The 26,119-nt window shown below is 38.4% G+C and overlaps 2 protein-coding genes across 2 annotated transcripts in view; one reads left to right on the forward strand and one right to left on the reverse strand.

Annotated features, from left to right (window-relative positions):
- The first annotated feature begins 1,357 nt into the window (after positions 1-1,357).
- On the forward strand, positions 1,358-6,063 carry LOC134678162 (succinate dehydrogenase assembly factor 3, mitochondrial). The gene is made up of 3 exons (XM_063536616.1): positions 1,358-1,487; positions 1,934-2,108; positions 3,132-6,063. The coding sequence occupies exons 2-3, from the start codon at positions 1,935-1,937 to the stop codon at positions 3,309-3,311; spliced, it is 354 nt and encodes a 117-aa protein (XP_063392686.1). The 5' UTR covers positions 1,358-1,487; position 1,934; the 3' UTR covers positions 3,312-6,063.
- A 2,800-nt stretch (positions 6,064-8,863) lies between these two features.
- The window catches only part of LOC134679255 (calpain-C), a 53,437-nt gene continuing 36,181 nt past the window's right edge, over positions 8,864-26,119 (reverse strand). Inside the window, exons 7-15 of the mRNA XM_063538144.1 lie at positions 25,315-25,397; positions 21,490-21,719; positions 18,564-18,783; positions 16,499-16,687; positions 14,966-15,125; positions 14,278-14,421; positions 13,581-13,701; positions 12,758-12,813; positions 8,864-8,932 (exon numbers count right to left, since the gene is read on the reverse strand). Of these exons, the coding sequence (XP_063394214.1) occupies positions 8,864-8,932; positions 12,758-12,813; positions 13,581-13,701; positions 14,278-14,421; positions 14,966-15,125; positions 16,499-16,687; positions 18,564-18,783; positions 21,490-21,719; positions 25,315-25,397 (1,272 nt within the window). The remainder of the gene's footprint in view (positions 8,933-12,757; positions 12,814-13,580; positions 13,702-14,277; positions 14,422-14,965; positions 15,126-16,498; positions 16,688-18,563; positions 18,784-21,489; positions 21,720-25,314; positions 25,398-26,119) is intronic.

A 26,119-nucleotide genomic window follows, 5' to 3' on the forward strand; every position in this document is an offset into this window, starting at 1 on the left:
CATAAAGACGAAATTTTATTGTATCTTTATACAAATAACCTGTCAGAGAGTCCTTATGGCAAGGATAAAGTGGTATCTTTTGATTGCGAACGTCAAGAATGTTGGTCAGTATGAGGAGCCTACATTTTATTTTTAAATATACTTACAACATTCCTACTCCCACACTATGAAAAAACTTAATATAATAATTATGCCTCCGAATGAAATAAATACACTGTAATGGCTCCTCTACACGATGGGCCAACGCCGGCCACTCCAAGGGACGCATTTATGTGTTAGAGGGAGCAAGTAGCCGGCGTTGGCCCATCGTGTAGAGGAGCCATAATGTTCATCTAACAAGCACCCTACCCGCGTAGGTAGCCTTCCCCGCGTACGCCGTTCATGCAAAGTTTTATTTTGAAAAATAGTAAAAAACCGTTGTTGAAAATGACCCAAATTATGAATGTTGTCTCGATGTGGCATTATAATAATGTAGACGTAAACTTAATAACATGATTTTTTTTTCGTGGCAGATACATGATGTTTATAAGAAAAAAAAAGATTAAAAATAAAAGCGGTGGATGAATTTGACACACATTTGTTTGAATAACATATTATAATATCCTGTGAAGTACAACACTTCACTTACCGACTATAATTTTATTTTAGGCATTTTAGGTTCACTATTAGGTATTTATTAAATGTCATTATACCCGTGGATGAAAATGACACAAAATGCGTGTGTACGTCGGAAGCCACTTTGCTTTTACAGGGAAACAAAGAATTTCATCTCGAATATTCTTTTTACCGAATGCTGTTTAAAAAAAGAAATACCTAAATTTCTACCTAAGCAAATACCTAGGATGACACAAATTATTATTATTAGGTTTAGTGTGTGGTCTGAAAACTATATGTAAAAAATAGGCAACATTAAGAGTGACATTCCATTTCCAACTGCAGCTGCAATACTGTTCATTTTACTATGGAAACGCGTCGCTGTCATTGTCAATTTCCATAGAAAATGAACAGTATTGCAGCTGCAGTTGGAAATGGAATGTCACTTTAATAATCTTATAACTTCAAAAGTTATTGCTATCGGACTAATTGTCGTGTCTGTGACTGTCGTATAGGTATATTATATTTATACTATTCTTTGCTTTACATTTGGAACCATGTATAATCTGTGGCGTTTAGAAGGCAGTATGGATTTAGCCTGTGCCACATCCGGAGCGGACATGGAGCGGAATGGGAGCGGAGTAACAAAAAAAAAAATTTTTGTTTTGTGTTTGAGCTGATGGCCTAGTTGCTAATGTTCATAATAAATTAAAAAACAAAAAAAATCCCTTGACAGGTTATGTCACTTGACTTTGACACTGAAGTTCACTGACCTGAATCACAAAAGATTTTCGTAAAATTATACTTCTAATCGAAATAATGTGCTAATTGAAATGTTGGAAAACAATACAAAATAATGTTATGATACAAACTGCGATTCATTCTTCATAAACGTAAGTAATTTTACAAGTATATTTTTAGGTTATGTTTACGAAATCGTGCCGTGTTTCATAACATTTACGGTCAACAAACGGGATTTATAAATGAAATCTATATTTTTTTTACTTACTAAAAATATCTGCTAGTACGTTTAAAGACTATGAGATATAAAAATAAACAAAAGCTGTAACGGCATTAAAATATAGTTCTAATATTTTAAGGCTCTGTGTTTGTTGCCAATCTATTAATTTTAGTAGCCATTTCTATTTTTTTAAACTACTCAAATTCTATTAATTTGTTGACCGGTTAAATACGTGCCATTCATATTTAGATTATTTAGCCGTATTATTTTGTATGGTAACGGCCGCTATATGACTGCACCACTATTCTAGGAAAACCGAGCTTTAACATCATACATAGCTTTTTTTTAATACATTCTGTGTTTTCGGCCTTTTTTTAGCATGTCGTCAGAGCACGTGTCCCGTGTGCGGCAGCTTTACAAGCTGATATTCCGCGTGCACCGCGCGCTGCCCGCGGAACTTCGTGTGATGGGAGACAACTACGCGAGAGACGAGTTCAAAAGGCACAAACAGTGTGGTCCGGAGGAGGCGAGGATATTTCTTAATGAATGGACGGTGTGAACAAGCTACATTAATCTATATGTCTGCGGCCGATCGTAAGATCAGGCATATCGTGAAATGCCTAGGTATATCGTGAAACGTGAAAATCTTTGACTCGTTCCCTGAGCCTTATTTCTGGGCAGTTTGCCCATCGGGCATCTGAAGCAACCTAACGAACCTATCCTACCTATATATTGGTTTAATGTGACTATCGTCAAAACATTACACAGGAACATTACGATCCGCCTGATTTATGATCGGCCGCCGACATATATACGCTCAAGGAAATTAATTTCTGTATGCTTCATTCTCTTCAGTGACAAATAATATGAGAGCTACAAGATTATATGAAGTTGTATACATATCTAATTCTTTGATCATATATTTTACTATTGTGCAAAAAACCTTTTGTATCATCACCCACACTGTTAACTGAAAGTTTGTACTTAAACCTTATTACATAAGGCATAAGGTCCACCAATGGACAGTTAAGAGTGTGGCTGTTTGTACAAGGATTAGCTAGCTACAGATTGGGGACTTTACAGCATTGTTTTTCACATATGTATGCAGGTTTTTCACCAAAGAAAAACCAGGGTTTGAATACTGTTGTTATTTTCATTGTATTGGGTAATAACCAATCTGATAACTCACTGTTCTTACTTAAATACAAGTTTAAAATATAAAAGTATTGTGAATGCAAGCCAAAATTAAGGTTTATAGTTATGCTAACTAGTAACAATTCCTTAGGAACTAGTCATTAGCCGGGTCCACACAGAGCAAGCATAAGCGCGAGGCAATTTCCTCGCGCAAGATACGTCTACACTGGCCGGTTTGCGCACAAGGAAATTGCCTCGCGCGTATGCTCACTCTATGCTGACTTGGCTCAAACACAATTTAGAGAAACTCATTGATATAAACTGAACCATGGCATATGGCATCCTCGAAATGTCCCTACTGTGAAGCTAACTGCCTTTGACCTTCTTTATAGGGCTTTAATCTTGTCTCCAATTTCAATCCAAAGTTTTTTTCAATCACCAGGACTATGCCATAAACCTGGCAAAGCAGATGAAACCACTGCAGCAAGCAAAGAGGAAAGAAGTAGGCAAATACTTGGACCCAAAGCTGCTCGACCACATGAGCGACGAACAGCTGTGCCAGCTCTATGAATTGCACAAAGCAGCATCGGTAGCGGAGGACGGTGGAAGTAAGGAAAAGTAGTTTCAATGCACTCTTGAGGCACTGCTTGCATGTATAGGGACCTTACGAGTTGAAAGGGCTGCCATCTAGTGACTTTTAAATGAAACCTTGAACTTGACATGTCACTTCACGCCAATATGCAGTTGCTGCTCCTTCAGTTCATCACTATAGGCCATTTATTAACACCTGTAAAAATGTATTGGATATGAGAATTTTCCAAATTAAATAAGTACCTATTACGCTGACAGTTTCATGTCTGTACATAACTTTGTGACGAAGGTTATTGTAATTGTGCCATAGACATAAGATTTAATTTGGACTGTATTATTTAAAAATAATAATAATTTGGTACTGTTAAGTTAATACATTCACTGCCCCCAACGCACATGTGCGTTCACTGTCATACAAGTTTGTTCCTAGGCCACGCCCCCTGGCAGTGAATGCCTTAAGGAAAAGTATAATACTTCAATATAGGTACCTACTCTACAAATGCACAATACATGCAAAGCGAAGATTAGTTTCTAATAACTGAAGTCAACAACATTTTAAAATACTGTATAATTAATATATAGGTACCTATTCGGTCCATAAATTCTGTCACAAAGGTATTTACTAAAAATGTTATAGATAGAGATAGGTTTCTCTTATTATTCACATATATACATGATTTAAAAACTTATTTTATGATAACTTACTAACTACATAGTTCAACGTAATTTATTGTCTCAGTTTTGCATATTATTAGTTACATATTTGAAAAAAAAAACATGGTAAAAACACCACAAAAATACGCGCTCTGTTCAAGGTATTTTGATCCATATTTATTAATTTATATTTTTTTAATGGTTGAATCTTACATAAAATAAAAGCTAGGTCTTTAAAATTTATTTAGATATATAATACAAGTGTATTGGACTGCTAAAATTACTACTGTACACGTTTTACCAAATGTACTCGTCGTATGGCAATCAAAAATAAGCGTGTTATTGGAAAGTGTCCTAAGTTGAAAAGGTATTACATAGTAGAATTGCAGACTGGTCGAATAACTAAATGCTGGTGAAAAAATAAAGTTCTAATAAAGTAGGTTCATACAAATAAAGAATTAAAAATATTTAATGAATTCTTACTCCCTTTTGTGACGTATAATTAGGGTTCCGTACCCAAAGGGTAAAACGGGACCCTATTACTAAGACTCTGCTGTCCGTCCGTCCGTCTGTCACCAGGCTGTATATCACGAACCGTGATAGATAGGAAGTTGAAATTATCACAGATGATGCATTTCTGTTGTCGCAATAACAACGAATACTAAAAACAGAATAAAATAAAGATTTAAGTGAGGCTCCCATACAACAAACGTGATTTTTGACCGAAGTTAAGCAACGTCGGGCGGGGTCAGTACTTGAATGGGTGACCGTTTTTTTGCCTTTGTTTTGCATTATGGTACGGAACCCGTCGTGCGCGAGTCCGACTCGCACTTGTTTTTCACAATCCTGCCGCGTGTTCGCTTCTAACGACAATCACAATGTAACCAGGATTAAAATAAAGTCACGATATAAGTTTTAAATTAATACTAATACGTTTTGATCAGTAATAAACAAGCTTTCAAATCATGGGTATATTATTTTATTAAAACATTCGTATTACATTTTATCAGCCAATACCTTTGTGACAGGACGTATGGACCGACTAGGTACCTATCTAAAAAAAAAAAATAGTACCTATTATTATACATTATTATTTATTAATAATAAATATATTTTGGCCATGCAATTTGAATGCATAAATATATCTTAAATCATTTCAACTACTAGAAACATGAAATTAGTTATTTAAGTGTTTATAACTCTTAGTTAATTGTCTTCAATTGCTGATAAATTATGATTTTTAATAATTAGTCTGTTTGAGATCCTGAAAATGGTAAAAAATAATGATACTACTCCTAAAAATACGTGTGATACCTCATTAGATTCGTCATGATGTCTAGAAAAATGTATTCGAAGCGTGTATTAGCACACAAAAAATATCAAAATATATAAACAAAAAAAGGGAGGAAAAAGTAGTTATTTTTTATTTATCTCAAAAAGTATGACATACATTCTTACACAATACTACTACATATATGAGCTCGCTCGCTGTAATGTAATGGATTTCAGTAAAGCATGAAATCGATAGTTTAAGTGATTGCTTTTCAATTGAATCTGAAAATTGAACGATGTGAAAATAAACTTTTTACAATGGCTCTTACGAGTATATTTTCCGGGACAAATATATGATTTTGGTGTATATTGATATGACATGTAATCTTGTAAATCAATTCATACAAAACAAAAGAAGTAACAGAATTTTGAATAAATAATAATAGGCAAAATCGAAACACTCAAAACTGGCAAACATAACGTAACGGAAATGTGATTCACTTTCACCAAAATACGCAAGCATAAAAAAATTGTAAGCACCAAAGCCAAAGTGCGCACACATCTGCATAATAATAGTTCAAGCATTGTAGTCAAAATACGGCATAATAAATCCATGAAACACTTGATATAAGATTTAAAGAGATAACGAAGACTTTTTTTTGCATAACGGTGTTGTTTTAATAGTACTTTTTATTGAAATAAGCTCGATTTATTATTAAAAAAATGTGTATCGACTTGATAATTGTAATGTATATTATGATTTTGTGTATATTCTGTTATAAACTCCTGTATAGTATTATTTAATGATTATTTTACCTTCAACAAGCAGTGTTTCGATACTTGCGTTGCATTTAGAACTAAGTAGTAATTAGTGAATAATTATACATATAATTGTACCTTACCTACTTATTGACTCATGATGTACCTAGATATTTGCGTCGTTTTTTGTGAATATATATTTTGTTTTACTACCTATAGTAATGTTTGATACATACATACCTATGCTACTATTAGAGTGGCATTTTACATAGTTCATATGCACATTCATGTGGATATGGACATGCACAATCGCATATTTGTAAATATAGCCAGTGGGGAGACACTCCTGACTTCGGTCGATCTCGGCTCCGTTCGGCACAGCACTGCTGCGAGCAATTATTAGGGTTGGCACCACTTGACTTCCTTTTGCGTGCACGACCACAGATAAGATAATCACTTGAATTTTGACAACCCAAAATAGCCGAAAGGGATAGTGCCATATATTAGAAAGGGATAGCATGATTCGACCCTGAACCGCTGTCAAACTTCGGGTTAAAGATAAAGATAAAGATAAAAAATAGTTTATTCAAGTAGGCATATTACAATGCGCTTATGAACGTCAAATAAATTTACCGGCTCCAACCGTACACCTCTGCCCCGAGAAGATTTAAATCCCCCCTCAATTGGAGGAGGGTATCCCAATATGGGACCGGCAACAAACTCGGCGGGACACATCTTTTCAAAACATTATTACATCTTATAATTAACATGCATTACGAGTAATTAATACAATTTAAATTACTATAGAATTCATGCAATTATACTCAGTGAGTACATAACTTTATAGAATTTGATATAAAAAATAAAAATATATGCACATGAAATCACAAATACGTAGCTCTTTCAGAAAACAAATCAAATCTTACAAAAGGAAAAGAAAATAAAATCAATAAAAGAAATGAGAATACATATTATATGAATCTAACTGATTGTTATGAGATGCTTTCATACAATTTGATGTGCTTTCTTACCTGAGCTGAGTCACCTTTAACTCTACACATAATACAATGTTTTTAATTGCTACTTGTCGTTATTACAGTTTCTGGTTTGGACCATGCATGTTTGTCTGTCAAGTAGTCCTCGACTCTGTAATAAGCCTTCAACATCAATGACTTTTTTAAGTAATTCTTAAGAGCTGGAAAGGGTAATCTTAAAGCATCCTCAGGTAACTTGTTATAAAAATGAATGCATTGCCCAACGAATGACTTCTGTACTTTACGAACACGAAACTTTCTGATAGCAAGCTTATTTTTATTTCTAGTATTATAGTTATGGACATCAGAATTCTTAGTGAAGGAGTCTAGATTCTTAACAACATAAATAATACTATCATATATGTATTGGGAAGCTACAGTTAAAATATTAATTTCTTTAAAAAGTTCTCTTAATGATTCACGCACCCTTAAATTATATATAGAACGAATGGCTCTCTTTTGTAAGACAAATATAGTCTGTATGTCAGCTGCTTTGCCCCAAACCAGAATACCATATGACATTACACTATGAAAATAACTATAATAAACAAGGCGAGCTGTCTCAACATTAGTCAATTGTCTAATTCTCCTCACAGCGTAAGCGGCCGAACTTAATTTGTTTGCTAGTGTTCTTATATGAGGACTCCATTGTAGATTTTTGTCCAATGTTAAACCAAGAAACAGTGCTTTATCTACCATCTCTAAGCATTCATTATTCAAAAGTATCTTAGTATCGACTGGTTTAACATTCGGCAAAGAAAATCGAATGCATTTAGTTTTCTTAGCATTAAGAAGCAAATTGTTCATAGTATACCAGTTTAGTACATTAACGAGTGTGCTGTTAATTACACTGTAATCGGTAGATTTACGATCAACCTTAAAAAGTAATGATGTGTCATCAGCAAAAAGAACAATTTCACAAAGATTTTCTACTACACATGGCAAATCATTTATATAAACCAAAAACAGGAATGGACCCAAAATAGAACCTTGTGGCACTCCTAATTGGACTACAGTACCACTAGACCGGGTTTTGTTTACAACAACTGTTTGTGTTCTGTTGTTAAGGTAAGAAGACATAAAGTTTAGGGCATTTACTGACAGACCATAGTGTTCTAATTTCAAAATGAGCGTTCCATGATCCACACAATCAAATGCTTTAGAAAGATCACAAAATATGCATATAAAATGGTTTGTAAGAAGTGTCCTTTCTGTACGGTAGTACTATTATTTCTTCTGTGACATAGCTTCACGTGTGGTTAAGGTTTGCAATCCGGATCCGAAATGTATGAAATTATCCGGATCTGGATCCGGATCCGCGGATCTTCCCATACATTTCGGATCCGTCGTGCAAACCCTACGTGTGGTTGAACTAAGAATAGATTCACGTGTTCTAGACAGGAATATTAAATGCCAGAAGAAAATTGATAGGAAACGCGACTTGTATACGAGATCGAACATCCGGGAGACACGATTTTTTTTTGCCTAAGCTGAAAAGGAGAACTTTGCTTTCGCTCGGTCAATTAAAGTGTACCTACGTACATAATATATAATAAAAATAAACACGAGAGTAATTTTTCATACATTTATTTGTAAGCACATATAGTACATTACATACAAATACAATGTGTAAAGTTATTGTGATTAGATCAATTACATAAGGCCTGAGTTACACTTGTAAGTTTTACTTACGTAAGTTCTTCATTCTAACAAATAGCTTTGTCCCAGCTATTTGTTAGAATGAGATAACGATATTCGTCTCTCATTCTGTAGTATAGCCGTGTCCCTACTTACGTAAGTAAAACTTACAAGTGTAACTCAGGCCTAACTTAGACATCGGTTACACGCTAATTCTGGCGTCAGTTCAGTCCATCAGTCTGGTCAGACTGACGGGAGAATTATCGTGTAACATGCGGACTGATGGATTGAGGGACTGATTAAAATTTTAATTTTTAGATAATATTTGTTAGTCCATTTTGAATGACAGAAAACTGATAGGAGACTGATCGTGTAACCAGAGGGCTTACCGCGCACCACTTTCGACTTTTGCCTCGCTGTCACACTTACGTACGAATTCACAAGTGCAACAGAGTCAACACGTCTAACGAGGTTCGCGGTAGGCCCTCTGTTCGTGTCATTCTCGCGTCAGTCACCATATTAGACAAGACGAAATGACTGTTGCGCTCCAAACGGCGACTGTGTCGTAATTTTATCAGTCTGTTGTCAGTCTGGACTGATCGTGTAACCGTGTCAGTAAACGTCAAACTTCTATGAAATTATGAAGTTTAAATAACGCACTGCGTGGGCTATCATAATCGCCGCAGACTGATAGAGTCGGACCAAGAAAACTCTGCATGGCATTACAATGATAAAGTGTGGCAACTTTATCATAAATGTTAAATTTCCATTAATATTTCGCATTTATAATGACACCTCATCACTTTGTTCTATTTAAATCGGTGCGAAGTTAGCTTAGACAAGCTCTTTTGTAATCTTGGTTAGGCCCCCTGATGTCAAAAAAAATTGATAATACCCAGCTTTGATACAAAATAAATAAAATAATGTTATTAAGGAATTTGCAATTTCACGTGAAAAGAGATGTCTTACAATTAATTTAAAACGCCAAGTCGGTGGAAATCTTAGTAATGAAGCGATTTATACTATAAAAGAGCTTTAAGAAAATATTACTAAACTCTAAAGACCACCAAGCTTTCAAGTTAAAGACTGCAGAAATTGGCAATTTCAGCATGCTAAAATTATACCTCTCGCTCTCGCGCCGAATGATGCTCCCTATGACATTTCCTTTTTATATGGAGTAGCAGAAAGTTTAGCACAACTATACTTCGTTTTTTTTAGCATTAGAAATTAGGTAAACAATCTTGATGTGTCTTTTAATTGACAAACACATTTTTAAAATATCTTACGGCAAATATGTAACAATTATGAATCTAATACGATCATTTATATTCTTCGACTTTCATAAGTAATAGTTTTTGATTTTTAAAAAGCATTTTTCAATTAAAATACATGTCAAGATCGCTTACCTTCTTGCAAGTTCTTTCTAATGCTAAAAAAAACGAACTATATTTATTAATAATTGGCCAAGCACGAAGTCAAGACTACGGTGTTCAGAGCACCGTACCACACATCCCTAGGTGGTTTTAAGTTTGGATACTAATACCAAAGAGAATAGATAGTATAGAGGGCTATTGCCAAAGTAAATTTTGTAGTCACGGTACATTTACTGCCATCTATCGACACACGATTCAAACTTAAAATAAAATTTAAAATGTATAAATTATTCAAAATATGTTTTTTCTTCTCTGAAACTTTTTCACAAAGTAACTTCGGCACAAGTGTGGACATAGCATAACGCCACCTTGGTGATCTTTAGAAATGTCACTTAATAATACTTTAATTTTTAAAGCGAGATCGTTTATAATAATTTTCTGAACTTAACTAACATTTACATTAATTTAATCTTAAATGCGTCGAGTATTCGATTGTAAAGCTGGCCACACACATGCGGTTGTAACAAAAAGGCGAGACTTTTTTTTAATTCAGGTATAACGGCTAATTAATAAAATACAATAAAAAATTAGGTTGTTAATATATTTTTTATATTAAGTATCAGCGCTTATTTAGGCAGCAAATATGTTAATTCTAAGGAAAATCTAGCTTCCGGTTCGTCACGCACAAATAAATTGAGTTCGTATAAATAAATTTTGGGAGATTTTTTTTACGAGGGCGGTATGATAAATAATGAACTTTGAAGCAATGCGTTATGGCTGAATATTAAAAATATCTTTGCCTACAGCCGCCATCTTGGACGCGGGAAAATTGACAGTTTCAAATGATTCCGTCAATCACTTCATGAATTATAGCTTTTTAAACAGTGTAAGTGGAATTGTTACCGTGGACGAAACGTGGATGCACCACTAAACTCCCGAAACGAAACAACAGTCAAAGCAGTGGATATGTCCTGGTGAAAGTGCTCCAAAAAAAGCAAAAACGGTTCCGTCGGCCGGGAAGGTGATGGCGACCGTTTTTTGGGCAATTTTCCTCTGATTTGTTGTCTCGATTTGATGAAGAATTAACAAAAAAAACCAAAAATAAAAACGGTCACCCATCCAAGTACTGACCACTCCCGACGTTGCTTAACTTTGGTCAAAAATCACGTTTATTGTATGGGGGCCCCATTTAAATCTTTATTTTATTCTGTTTTTAGTATTTGTTGTTATAGCGGCAACAGAAATACATCAACTGTGAAAATTTCAACTGTCTAGCTATCACGGTTCATGAGATACAGCCTGGTGACAGACGGACGGAGGACGGACGGACGGACAGCGAAGTCTTAGTAATAGGGTCCCGTTTTACCCTTTGGGTACGGAACCCTAAAAACTGCCCCGTTTAGCCCGCAAAAAAGTGCTGTTTCACCAGGATAATGCTCCGGCCCATTCATCTCGCATCGTCAAGGCCAAACTGGATCAATTGGGTTACAAAATACTGCCGCACGCTCCTTATTCCCCGGATTTGGCTCCTTGCGATTTCATTCTGTTCCCAAACATGAAATCTTGGCTCGGAGGCAAACGCTTCATGTCAAATGAAGAGGTCATAGAGGCCACGGATGAGTATTTTGCAGAGTTTCCGAAGACATATTTTATGGAGGGCTTAAAGAATAGTTGGAGACGCGTTGGGAAAAGTGCATTTTGAAAGGGAACTGAAAAATAAAAATAATAAAATAACAAAATATTTTTTTCCATGAGTAGGCTCACTACTTATCATACCACCCTCGTATTGTCTCGATCGTAAGTGTTATATGCTAGAACTTTGTGTCAGTATGTTGAATCTTGTAGAGTTATCTGTTGTTTCAGTATTTTATTGATTTTTACGTGTGTAGGCAGCGTTTACGTTTAATTTTTAGAGTAAGTTCTTAAGCTATGTCATTTACATGAATTATGTCTTATAGCTTGAATACTGTCAAAAATGTATCTACGAATCATTCATAAAAGCAGCATTAAAGAATTCAAATTAACAATATATATTGTGAAATATCATTAAAGTATTACTTAACTTGATACTTTTATACAGTGCTGTTTTTCTTGATATGTTAATAATGACAAATATTTAACCATCGATATAATATTTGATTACCACAAAATGTATATGTATGAAGATGTCACTTAATTAAAAACTAGTTAATTATGAATATCGATATAAAATCGTCCTCTTTTTACACAAACATAACAAGAATGATGATCAACTGATGATTTAACAGGTTAGCGCACATTTCAGCCACTGCAACAAATAAATATTGGTCACAAATCTTCTTCTGCTTCCTCGTGTTATTCCGACATTTTGCCACGGCTCATGGGAGCCTGGGGTCCCAAGAATTGACGTTAGGCACTAGTCTTTACGAAAGCGACTGCCATCTGACCTCCCAACCCAGAGGGGAAACTAGGTCTTATATATTGGGATTAGTCTGGTTTCCTCACGATGTTTTCGTTCAACGAAAAGCAACTGGTAAATATCAAATGATATTTCGTACATAAGTTCCGAAAAACTCATTGGTACGAGCCGGGGTACTAACCCGCGTCCTCCGGATTGAAAGCCGCACGCTCTTACCGCTAGGCCACCAGCGCTTTTTAAATATTGGTCACAAATGTCACGAATATAAGATGTTCTAGCTGTAATAGCCGTGCTGATAATTATGTTTGAGCAGGTGCCTTGAGTGAAAAGAAAATAAAATAATACTTGCCTCAGATAGGTTCAGGTTTATGTAGTTTGACGTGGCCGCGTTTGTGTAAAATACGTCTGAAAAAACAAACGAATACTTAGTAAAATACCTAATAAGGAAACAGACTGGTTGTATATATGGGTCAATATTGATGTCGTTATTTCAGATTTGTGAATTTTTATGTTATTTCTACACAGAATCAAGAGCTCTTTCGATCCGGATAGGAGAATATTTTTTTGATCTTTTTTTTTCTTCCCAAATATTTATTTCCATTCTGTTGCCATTTTTTCATAGACGGTGATGGAATGGAAGGAATTATAAATGTATGGCAGCTTTAGGACTTTTGGGACACTATTACGAGTATTCTCCTAGGATCGAGAGCTCGTGATTTTGAGGAGAAATAACATAACAATTCCTAAATTCAATAATGAAAGTGTAGTGTAGTACAACTTTAAATAAATCTTTGTGTGATGACGAAATTATCTTTGTCACGTGTAAATTAATGGCAAAGCAATCTCAGGAAGTTCAACGAAGTGTTATAAATTAATTAAGGAGTCAGCTGTAGGGGTATAACTACTGCCTATAACCCCCTAAAAACTTTAGGTATATAGAAAATCTGTGTACCTACATTTCCCAAAAAGAAACTCACAACACCATCATATCGATATGTGATTTTAGGAAACGAGTATTAAGAAATTTTTTGTTCGCGATAAACTCAAAAACTACTGAACGGATTTTTATGCGGTTTTCACCTATCAGTAGACGATTCTTAAGGAAGGTTTAGGTGTAAAATTTGTTAACCCGTGCGAAGCCGGGGCGGGTCACTAGTTAGACATAAACTTACTGAACGCTCGATGCAAGTGCATGACGGTGGACACGAAGTCTCCAAACCGCAGCATGCCGTCTTTCCTCATGTATCTCAGAAGCAACAAGGTCATCGCCCTGTCGGGAACAACGAAGCCCACCTGAAAAAAATAATCGTGACTCAATCAGTGTTATTCCCACTAGTTACCAAGTTGTTACCAGTGGTAACAACTGAGGTTTTTTCTTCATTTAGATGATACTGGGAGATTTTGAGGACGTTTTCTCGAATGTCAAAATGTATTTTGATGTATATGCCTAAGGTTTCCCTTCGGATCGATATGAAAATAGTAAAAAAAATATACTCCTGCGCCCACACGTTTCGTTTACCTACTAGTACTTTTCGCGAATTTGTGGTTAACCCCATGGGGAAATTTGTTTAGTATGACCATCTTATAAAGTAGTTGACATTCAGGATCACGCCCCAAATTCACCCAGCGTATAAGCTGTTGGAACTTTAATACCTACGTATAAATGGCCAGCCACATTAGGGCTCACGCTAGACAACATCCATAATGTTTACTTGGGGTCGCCGTCATCGAAAAGGAAAGAAAATTCGTACATTAGACATTTTGATTTTCGATGATGATTTTTTTTAGGAGTTTCGTACTTCGGTAATTTGATTTTAAATAATGCCACATAACCAAATATGTAAATAGGTATTCAAATGTAACAAATACCTCTCGTAGCGCATCTCTGAGGCGCTCCGCTAGCAAGACTCCCATCTTCTCGCGCGCGTGGGCCTTGAATACCATCTGCCAGTGCTTCAGGGAGCACATCAGGTCCTTGAAGTTGGCGAGGCTGATGCGGCCTGTGCCTGTTTTCTGGGGGGGTGGCTAAGGAAGGTCTATGTAGTATGGTCTAGGTAGTAACTAGTACGTAGTAGAACGACGAAGTGTGGCTGGAAAACTTGAGACATAAAAGCCACAGGTGTCATCAGGCTGGTAGCCTGGCCTCAGATCCAATGCCTCAACAAATTCATACATGCGACTTATGCGACAAGAAGTGTGAATCTCTAAATAATACGTGATAACACCATTAATTATGATTGGATGAACAAAAACATTCAGCTACTTACCCGTTTCAACGCCTATCGTGTCCGGTATTTCATTAAACCTTGTCGGAATGTATTAAGATTGATATTGGGTTGTAGCCTCGCGCGTAAGTTGACGTCTTTGGCGGTCTAGGGGCTACCGAAGTATTCTTTTGTATTTTCGGCGCTATTCATGAATTACGTTATTTCAAATTGGGATGGTAGCAATGACGTAGGAAACGGGGTCATTCGAAGCATGATTTTTGGATGAATTTAGGGGGGGGGGGGGTCAAAAATCGTGGGTAGGGGGCGGTAGTGGGTATTATAAAGGATACATCAAGCGATAGCACAATCTGTTTGCACGTGTCGATGGACGCGCAGCTCTTGATATAATCGTTGGGCAGGCAGGCGTCCAGCAACTCTTGCAGCTCGAAGGCGTCGATGGTTCGATGCTCGTCGGCTAGCTGGAGGAAGATCGCCTCGTACTGGGCGAAGCTGGAACAACAAGGGCTCTATATGAGCTGTAGTACACGCAAACTAGACTGGCGTCCGGGATCATAAATAATTATCAGGGGCATCTTATACAGATCAACCTAGCCCGAAACTAAGCAAGGCTTGTATTATGGCTGCTAGGCGACGATATACTTACATACTTATATAGATAAAATTACATACTTATATATATACCTACATAGAAAATACCAAAAAGTAAGGAACAAATATTTGTGTTCATCATACAAATAAATACCCTCACCGTGATCCGAACCCAGGACCGCCGGCTTTACAGGTAGGGTCACTAATACTCTCTAGGCCGGTCGTCAAAAATATATCTCTCGCAGCCTATCTACCTTCGACCACACGAGCGGGAATGAGAAGTTTCACGACTCCGCTCGTCAGTTTGGTTTGCGCTACTATAGTTTGACAAGCAAAAGAGATTCTAGAAAAATGTAGGCGCGTAGGGTCGATCTTTAATAAAATAAATTAATGCGTCTACTATAGTTTGACAAGCCAAAGGGATTCTAGAAAAATGTAGGCGCGTAGGGTCGATCTTTAATAAAAGAAATTAATGCATCTACTATAGTTTGTCAAGCCAAAGGGATTCTAGAAAAATGTTGGCGCGTAGTGGTTGGAGAGCGGGCCGCAATATCTCGTACCGACATGACATCACGATGAAAGCACAATAGTTTCCCATAAAAGTGATTCTAAGTTCGAATTTGATAGTCTTCCACGGCGGAACTTGCCGAAAGTACGAAAAAGAAGGCCACTTCCGGTGCGAAAAAGAGGGCCTGATTTAACCCATCTGATACCGAAATAATAGTTATGGCAGCAGTTAGAAATTTACATGTAGACACAGTAAAAAGAAGTCTGCCAGTTTTTTTTTGCCGGAAGTGCTTGGCAGACACTCACAAAGGTGACCATCGGGACTTGGTTATCCTACTCAAAATAGTTTCAATGTGGAGAAGACCGTCTATCAGTAAGATCGTCTATTAAGCTCTGGTGTCGCTTCTAACTAGAATAGTCTAAAATGGATTCTGATAATTCATACATTAACTTTGATCAAAAACACATTATATCGAGTTAGTTAACCACACAAAGATCTTACTATGGATATCGTTTTTATACACTGAGCATTCTTTCGAGCACTCGAGTCTGAAGAAGGACCCATGATGGGCCCGAAACAGGTCGCCATTAGCGACTAATAATTCACGTGAGTTAACCGTTGTGATCTAAATATTATTAAGGGGCCCACTACCAGTTCGCCGGACGATATCAGCCTAGCTGTCAGTTGTTCGGAACCTTTTGCGTTTAACTGATAGGCTGATATCGTCCGGCGAACTGTTAATCTGTGGGCACCTTTAAATACTAACCTGACTGATCGGCTAAGTTCCAAGCCAGGTGGAGCCCTGATGACGGCAGCTTTGATCATCTGCGGGGCGGAGTCCAAGGCCCTCATCCTGATGGTCTTGGTGGAGAAGATCCGGAGCGAGAAGTTAGCTTCCTCGCGCGGCTCGAAGGTGGTCGGCATGATGAGGTAGGAGCCGGGCTGGAGGTCGCATCTGTAACGGTCGTTGAGTTTGTGAAGACAAAATATTAGGTATACCCCTTTATCCATAAAACTTTACGGGCGTGATAGTTAAACAAAACATTTCAAATACGAGTAAGATACGCTAGCCCTGTAAGTAGTACCGAGCTACTAACAATGGCGATGTATGCAGCTCGGGTGCGCGCGACCCACCCCTCGCTCCTCGCACCCCACACGATTGCCTTATCTAGACGGCTTCGTCGAATAATTGTATTGTTTTAAAGCCTGACCAGGGATACCCGCATGATCACGCGCCATGTTGCGGAATTTCACTGGAACTATTTTTAGGGTTCCGTACCTCAAAAGGAAAAAACGGAACCCTTATAGGATCACTCGTGCGTCTGTCTGTCCGTCTGTCCGTCTGTCACAGCCAATTTGCTCCGAAACTACCGGACCAATTAAGTTGAAATTTGGTACACATATGTAAGTCTGTGACCCAAAGACGGATATGTAACGTCAACAAATGAATTTTAAACATAGGGGCTACTTTTGGGGGGTAAACGATAAAATTAAAAAACAAAGTTTTGAAAACTACATCGTGTTACATATCAAACGAAAGAGCTCATTTTGAGAATCTCAAATATATTTTTCTTATAAATTTACGATAAAACGTTTAGAAGTTATTCAAAAAAATAGACAAAAAATGACCATTCCCCCCCCTCTATCTCCGAAACTACTGGGTCTAAAATTCTGAAAAAAATACACAAAATAGTCCTTTACCTAAAGATGTCAGGAAAACCTATCAGAAATCTAGAGTCAAGCGTGAGTCGGATTTAAGAACAAAAATGCGGTTAATGTTTTTTTAGGGACACAGCCGCAATGGTTTAAGTGAAACGTGATGTAGACAGCTATTGCGAAGGCCCTAGGCCGATATCCGCATAAGGCCGAAGGCCCGAAGCTCCCCAAAGAGGCGTGCCTTTAGCTTCAAGCGAGAGTCGGACTGAAGACAAAAAATGCGACTAGGCTGTATCTGGCACATAGTCGCAATGGTACTTGTAGTACAATCAACAGCAGAAGTTGCTAAGCGGCCGAGGTGTTCAAAATTACCTTGACATGCTCTTATTGTCTTAACTATAAAGTCGCGTCCAGATCATTTTAAACCACTCTCCCGCTTAGCAACTTCTGCTGCTGACTGTACTGATTGATTAGGTTACTATTGTTACGTGTTTTAAAAAGCAGTAGGTATACAGGGTGGCTAAAAAACAAGCTAAGTGTATTCCCGTTGCCAACGTGCAACCTTGAAATCGCGAAGAAAAATTTGGCTGTTTCATACATTTTGGCTGGTCCGTTTTCTATGGGAGGATACTTCTATTTTCGCGATTTCGGGGTTGGTCCCATACTAAAAGTTGCTCAGTATAATCCCAAAACCTCCTTGGCTACGGGAATACACTTATTTTTTGGTCACCTTGTAGGTATTATCTCTCTTCGGCCTTCGCTTTTAAAACACTTTCGGAAGTTGTAGGAAGCGCGACCCGTCGGACACTCGAGTTTTCAGCTCTACACATTTGGACACTTGTAGGTACTATTGTTCGGCATTTAATCTTCAGAGATGTAGAGATATGCCACCACGCCAGACAACTTCATGTTACATCTGGTTTTTGATTGACCCATTCGGGTTTTTCAAGACGTTTCACTCACGTCACGTTTCACCTACAAAAAAAATTTTGAAAATTGTGTGATGTAATTGAAACGCGAGTCCGACTCACACTTGACCAGTTTTTTTTTTTCATATTATTTAAACTGGCACCTGAAAATAACAGCGCCCTCTTGACAATGATCATATGTTACTGGTCAGGCTTTGTATGTGTAGACTGTGTTCCTGGCCAGGCTTTATATTATGTATATCTCACCTGTGACTAACTTGTCTGCTATTCGTATACTGTGAGTTGACTGTACTCTTGAGCTTCTTGAACTGGGTCGGAGTAGCGGTCTCGACGAGCAGCTTGGGCAGCTTGTAGACGCTGAAGCCGATGACCTTGGGCTCCATCACGCTGTGCTGGTTGAGGGACACTACGAGGGTGTCGGTCTCGGAGACTACTATCTGGATTTGGGGGTTCATGTGGAAGAAGTCTGGAAAATGGGGTAAAAATGGATAGTTAATGATACGGATAACGTCATACGACGAATGTGTAACAGTAATCACGATTTTATTGCTTTTAGTGTAACAACCACGGCAGACTAACCGGCTACCCACATCTATTAGTGTAACAACCACGACAGACTACCCGGCTACCCACATCTTTTAGTCTAACAACCACGGCAGACTACCCGGCTACCTACATCTTTTAGTGTAACAACCACGGCAGACTACCCGGCTACCCACATCTTTTAGTGTAACAACCACGGCAGACTACCCGGCTACCCACATTTTTTAGTGTAACAACCACGGCAGACTACCCGGCTACCCACATTTTTTAGTGTAACAACCACGGCAGACTACCCTGCTACCCACATCTTTTAGTGTAACAACCACGGCAGACTACCCGGCTACCCACATTTTTTAGTGTAACAACCACGGCAGACTACCCGGCTACCCACATCTTTTATTCATATTCATATTCATTTAATCCATTGTTCTCATGCTCATCAGTACAATAGGTCTTACATTTTAGTCTTCGTAGGTGCATGACACCCTGCTAGGGTATACAATACAGGACATGTTACTTAATAACTAAACTTAATAACTAAATAAAATTTACAATTACAGTAATTATAATAGCAAAGTAAATGATTTAAACTTTAAAGTAATTATCATGCAATACTAGGTTTAAACTAAATTCAAACACTAGAGTATTACCTACTTGATGTCAATTAATTTTATACAAGGAAAAAAAAATGTTAATGTATATGTATATTAATAAATTGATTGATTGAAATAAAAAAATTATAATAATGTTTTATGTCATGTCATCTTCTAAAAATTCGTCTATGGTATAATAACATTTCTCAATAAGCATCTTCCTTAATTTATTTTTAAATAACTTAATGTCGCTTAATTGTTTAACAGTCTCGGGGATTTTATTCATTATTTGGACACATCGATAGAAGGGACCATTTTTAACTATGGCAAGCTTGCTAGGCGGTAAGATGACTTGATTTTTTCGTCTACTCTCAGGTTTGAATACTTCCGTTCCGTTAAATAAATATGGGTGGTTCCTGACAAATACTGCTGCCTCCATAATATACATAGAGGGTAGTGTTAATATTTTATGGTCTCTAAAATGCTGTCGACAACTATTTGGAATGCGCGTATTGGTCAGAATGCGGACGCACTTTTTTTGCATAACAAATAGTTGGTGAGCATCGGTGCTCGCACCCCACAGGACTACGCCGTAACTCAGCCAGGCGTGCGCGTACGCATAATAAGCCGTCATAGCAGATTCTAAATTTGTATTTATTTTTAAAACACTAAGGGCATATACAAACTTTGCCAGTTTTGATTTTATATTTTGGATGTGCGATTTCCAGTTTATGCCGGAGTCTAGTTTAATGCCTAGTAATTTAAACTCAGTGACTTCTTCAATTGGGCTGTCATTGATAGACTATAGTGTAACAACCACGGCAGACTACCCGGCTAACCACATCTTAAGTAATAATTTCCGATTAATTTATTTTATAAAATTTTGCGGGTACGGCAACATTGCCAGAAACAGGTATAAAACGCGGCCCCGGAGTAGTCAGTCGTTGTCGTCACCATCGATTGAAACTGTAAACACTTAAAGTGAAGTTGAAGTTAGAATAAATCGTGTTATTCGAAGCTAGAATAAATTTAATTTATTATCACATATGTTGCTGTTTAAAAAAAAAAAGTCAAGTGCTATATTATAAAGTTGTTTTTGTGTTTATCCCTGTGGAGGTTTCATTAGTTTCCCTTTTCGGATCTTCACATTTTTGTATGAACTATATTTGTGTTGTAAGATTTGTAAGTATGTACGCTAGCGTGTCGCACAGGAAACTGAATTTTACAAGGTTGGATTAAGAGCCCATCAACGTGCTCACTAGCGCCACAGCTAAATAATCGTGATTATTTAAATTTAACAATAGATATTTATAGGCCCCCCCCCCACATCTGGCGTCTTTCGAGCGTCGGCGTCTGTCGGCGACGTCGGCGTCGGTCCAGCGCTATGGAAAATGACGTCGCTGCGCAGTTGCGTCGACGCTGCGTCGACGTTGCGTCGACGTCGGCCATACAATTGTAGACGCCGACGCTCGAAAGACGCCAGATGTGGGGGGGGGGGGGGGCTTAAAAAAGGGAGCCGCTACGTACTGTATTTTGTCTTTAAGTACCCTTTGAATACATCAAACTAGTTTTTATGTTGCTGGATTCGTCGATCTATGAACTCAAAACAAAAACGGCCGTTTTACCTTTGGACGCACAGAAATTCTTATAGATGAATAGGATCTGTGCGGCCTATATCGGAATATTATTAACATTTACACTTCACGTTTCTTTACAGAATTACAGATCATACACGCTACACATGCAGAGCGTCCTTATTTGAGAGAAATACCTTCGAAATATGAATACAAGGCCGCCTTATTGTTAGACTATGCTGGGGCCCTTAGGCACATAAGAATTTGAGGCCCTTTTGGAAAGTAAAGAAAGCGAATTAAACTAAAAATTTTCTACTATGATCTTCTATTTATTATGGGTAACCAAATATACTGTTACTGTCTGTCCTTCGGAGCCCCCCGAGGATGGGGGCCCTTGGCACGGGCCCGTGTGCCCTTATGGTAAAGATGGTACTGAGCAGCAGTCATTAAAAATATACTCACGGACATAATTCCTGCACCCCCCTGCCGTGACCCCCCTCCTCCAGGCCCCCTGATGCATCTTCACCTGCCATTTCATCTTGTCCGCGAGGGTAGGCTCGGGCCAGGAGGTCTCCGCGTCAAGATGGACTGTCTCCACGCGCTGGAATAGCCGTTGGAAGTCGACGAAACTCATCGTGAACTCGATGCTTGGTGCGTTGAGGCGCTCGCGGTCGGCGCTGGTGATTTTACGGCTGAAAAAACATGAAAAAACTATCTGCCTTAAAATTCTTATTTGTTTTGCACTGTACTAGGTACCAGATTGTACAAGATGTATTATAATACATACAGGGTGATTCATGAGACGTGAGCAGGACTAATCCTGCACACTCAGTAACTGATCTGAACTGATCAGAAACTGGTGGTAATTGATCGATCACCGTCGTATTTAGGTGAAACAACCACACTTTTTCCTATTGTTTAACTTTTTGGTGAGGGCAAATTTAATTCTCTACAATCATGGTTACCCTACAAGACCCAATTAATAAACATAAAACCTCTTTAACCGTAATGACAGCATTTGATTACGAAGAAAATAAACTGTCAAACTTGAGTGAGATACGAGTTTTCAAAAGTAATCAGACCGTGATGACAGTGATGACATTCAATTTGACACAGAATATCGGTAGTTTAGTATTCTAATTTTAGGGTCACCATGCATGTCGTAAATAAATTTATAATTATTTTTTAAACACGAGTAGAAAATTATCGTTAATCTCACTAATACTGATACGAAGCAGTTGCTTATAATTTACAAAATGCGGAGTGTTGGAGCGTCCTGCTCACGTCTCCTGAATCACCCTGTATACGAGTCAACATACTGTTTTTTGCACAATTATTTTCCGTCGAATTTTCACGGAAACGCGTGTCGTGCTCTTCCAGTCAGTCTCGGTACAAACAGTACTGAGGTTGACTGAAGTTACTTTTTGTACCGAAACTTGGACCTCGGAGAAAGTTGGACCCACCCATATTGACATGTGATCCTCAAAACAACATCGACTACCATCTATCAAAACTTGTCATTTAGCTTATTTTTCGTTCTTACCATTCTTAGGTACTTTAATTAGACCTACGTATAGTATTATAACAGTCTATACAGTCGTTCGACGTGGGGAGACGAGGAGGGTCGCGCGCACCCGAGCTGCATACATCGCCTGTAGTCGCATTGTTAGTAGCTCGGTACACGTCAAGGGCCGTCGGACCATTGTTACTTTTTACACGACTGCCCAAACAAAAAGAGTGTATTGTTTTCAGCGTTCATGTTTGTATGTATATATGAATGCCCTAACCGATTTAAATGTATGATACATCATTAGAATCCTTACGTCATCCCGACTAACATAGGCTATGTGACGTTATTATAAAACCAATATGGCGGACGTAATACACAAAATTGCGTCACGTTTAGAAAAAAAATCTTGCAATCCTATCGAGTGGGGTCTCAAAATTAAGAGCCTTGAAAGACGATTTAAAATATATATATGCAGCATACGCGTTTAAGTCTTATTTTGGTTAAATAAGGATTTACAAAATGTGCTAAGAAAAATAAATCCTTCTATCTAATTTAGTGAGCTATCAAATGAAAGGGTATTGACTGCTGATCATAAAAATATATACAAATCATTTATATGATTTGTATATATTTTTATAAGGTAAAAGGAACTAAACACAAACATGTTCTAAATCGCCCTATTGAAACCTAAACCTGTGAACTTCGATTTAAGCGATAGGGTTTGAATAATTTATGGCTTATTGCATTCTTATATTTCTTGTGAATAAAATTGTACTTGACTACTAATTCAACCCGACTGTAAAAAAACAGATTTTGATTTAACACGTGCGTAGGTAGGTAGGTACATACCAACCTCAATCATTTCTTCTTAACTTTAGTACTAAACTAATTTTCATAATAGTAAGAAGTATTTAAGTGACAATGATTATATATATTATGTCTTTCTATACTTGTATAGGTCGGCTGTAACAATAGAAGTGTATTGTCATTCTATGTCTGAACACCAAATTAAAGGCGCACCAAAGGTAAACTTCGCGTAGGGCCGAAAGCCCGAAGTGTCCAAAAGAGGCGTACCAACGTTTAGTATAATATTGTACGCTTACCAAAGCCGAGTGCCTTCGGCGCCCTCATACTCAAAACGTAGGGCGTAGCCCGACGTACGTTGCGCGCTGTACGCTTACCAATCCCGGGCGCCTCCAGCACCCTCATACTAAGAGTGTCGGGCGTAGGTAGTCCGACGTACGTGGCGCGCTGTATGTGTTCGTAAACCGGGCGCCCTCGGCGCCCTCATACTTAAAGCGTCGGGCGTAGCCCGACCTACGTGGCGCGCCGGACGCGTTACAAAGCCGGGCGCCTTCATAGTTAAATCGTCGGGCGTAGCCCGACCTACGTGGCGCGTCGTACGCGTTGCAAAACCGGGCGCCTTCGGCGCCCTCATACTAAGAGGGTCGGGCGTAGGTAGCCCGATGTACGTGGAGCACTGTATGCGTTCCATAACCGGGTGCCTTCGGTGCCCTCATATTTAAAGCGTCGGGCGTAGCCCGACGTACGTGGCGCCCCGGACACATTCCAAAACCGGGCGCCTTCGGCGCCCTCATACTAAGAGTGTCGAGCGTATCCCGACGTACGTGGCGCGCTGTACGCGTTTCAAAACCGGGCGCCTTCGGCGCCCTCATCCTAAAAGAGTCGGGCGTAGCCGACGTACAAGACACGCTGTACGCGTTCCAAAGCCGGGTGCCTTTGGCGCCCTCATACTTAAATCGTCGGGCGTAGCCCGACCTACGTGGCGCGCCGTACGCGTTGCAAAACCGGGCGCCGAACATACTAAGAGTGTCGGGCGTAGATAGCCTGACGTACGTGGCGCGCTGCACGCGGTTCAAAGCCAGGTGCCTTCGACTTTCTCATAAAGAGTCGAACGTAGCCCAACGTACGTGGCGCGCTGCACGCGGTCCTAAATTATGAGTCTTTATTGTGGACCTTCAAACCCTCATGGCCATTATAATTAAAAATTTCTACTTCTTTCTAAGAAGTTATATTTAAAAATGTCGAATATCCCAAATTGTGAACACATCCACATATTGTCCACAGAAAAGAAGCCCGGACGTATTCCGGAACGGTGAGCTTAATTAAAAGGTCCCAGTTCCAGAAGCTAATATCCACATAAAAAAAACTTCGTGGACAAACTAAATGGCCGGGGGAAATCTATATACCTACCTAAAATCATAGTTTAATACTTAGTTTTTTCACTAAAATGTTTAAAATAAAATAATTAATTAAAAAATTAAAAACACGACTGCTGCATTTTAAAGCGAACTGAAAAGCTAAAAATAATGTTCATATGTTAGTTACATAACTTTATGAATCTAAATTGGAATGTAAATATACTCTCACGGTCATTCACAGTAAATACTAAGGGTTATGCTCATTTACGACCGTGAATGTAGGTACGTGTACATTTAATTTCTATTGCAGTCGGTCCCTTTTGAATGAGATGCACTTAGGCACACCAAGGTCCCCCGATTGTAATTGAAATTAAATGTACACGTACACCTACATTCACGGTCATAAATGAGCATAACCCTTAGTATTTACTGTGAATGACCGTGAGAGTATATTTACATTCCAATTTAGATTCATAAAGTTATGTAACTAACATATGAACATTATTTTTAGCTTTTCAGTTCGCTTTAAAATGCAGCAGTCGTGTTTTTAATTTTTTAATTAATTACACTGTGGTATTATGTTCCCGGAGTTCATAAATAATAAATAGGACTCACTCGGCCTCGTCCCGCTGCGGGTCCCGTGACGTGAGAGGCCGACGCAGGCGCACCTGCTGCACGAGCCCGTCATCCGTCACTATCTGGAAAACAGTAGGTCATCTCCTTAGGTACAGTCCACGTCAAAGATTTACACTTACAGTATTTACACTTTTGCACCTCTCAGTTTAAACAAAGTTGACGTTCCACGGGAAAAGGTACGTATCTTATCACATTAGTGAGCGTCGTTAATAACAGCGTAAGTGCCAGCCACTATAAGGTTCCTTTACTGAACATCTAGCGACCTTCACCAAGGAGTTTTGGCCGAAGAGTGTCAAGTTCCGGCGGTTCCGCGGCCGGCTCCCTGACACTGCGGGGTTGCGAACTGCATCGCTGCCATAAGTAATTGTGTGTTTTTAGTTTTAAGATATAATATAATAATAATAATAATTCAGCCTATATACGTCCCACTGCTGGGCACAGGCCTCCTCTCGAGCGCGAGAGGGCGCGTATATGTGTTTTAAGATATATTTTACAATAATATGTCTATAGTTTTATGGTATTTATCTATGGGCCGATAGTTACCTGAAAATAATATATTTAATTTTCATTTTTTACCCGTGGAGCGTCACGAATAAGTAGGTATCTGTATCTTTAGGTATTTAAATAAAAGTAAACAAGATTTTGCCACTTGAGGGTAGATGAAAACATTACACGATCATGTAGTGATAATAGTCAGGTCGTTCAGTGACTGCGGCGGTTTTGTAATCGGTGCGGTTACACAATAAATGTTATAACTACCTATCCGAAAATGTACAAATTGTTT

Source organism: Cydia fagiglandana, chromosome Z (assembly GCF_963556715.1).
Source record: "Cydia fagiglandana chromosome Z, ilCydFagi1.1, whole genome shotgun sequence".
Taxonomy (NCBI): Eukaryota; Metazoa; Arthropoda; class Insecta; order Lepidoptera; family Tortricidae; genus Cydia; species Cydia fagiglandana.

Coding starts and splice junctions, on each gene's coding strand:
- LOC134678162 (XM_063536616.1), top strand. CDS start 1,935: ATGTCGTCAGAGCACGTGTCCCGTGTGCGGCAGCTTTACAAGCTGATA. Junction 2,109..3,131: donor TATTTCTTAATGAATGGACG/GTGTGAACAAGC, acceptor TTCAATCACCAG/GACTATGCCATAAACCTGGC.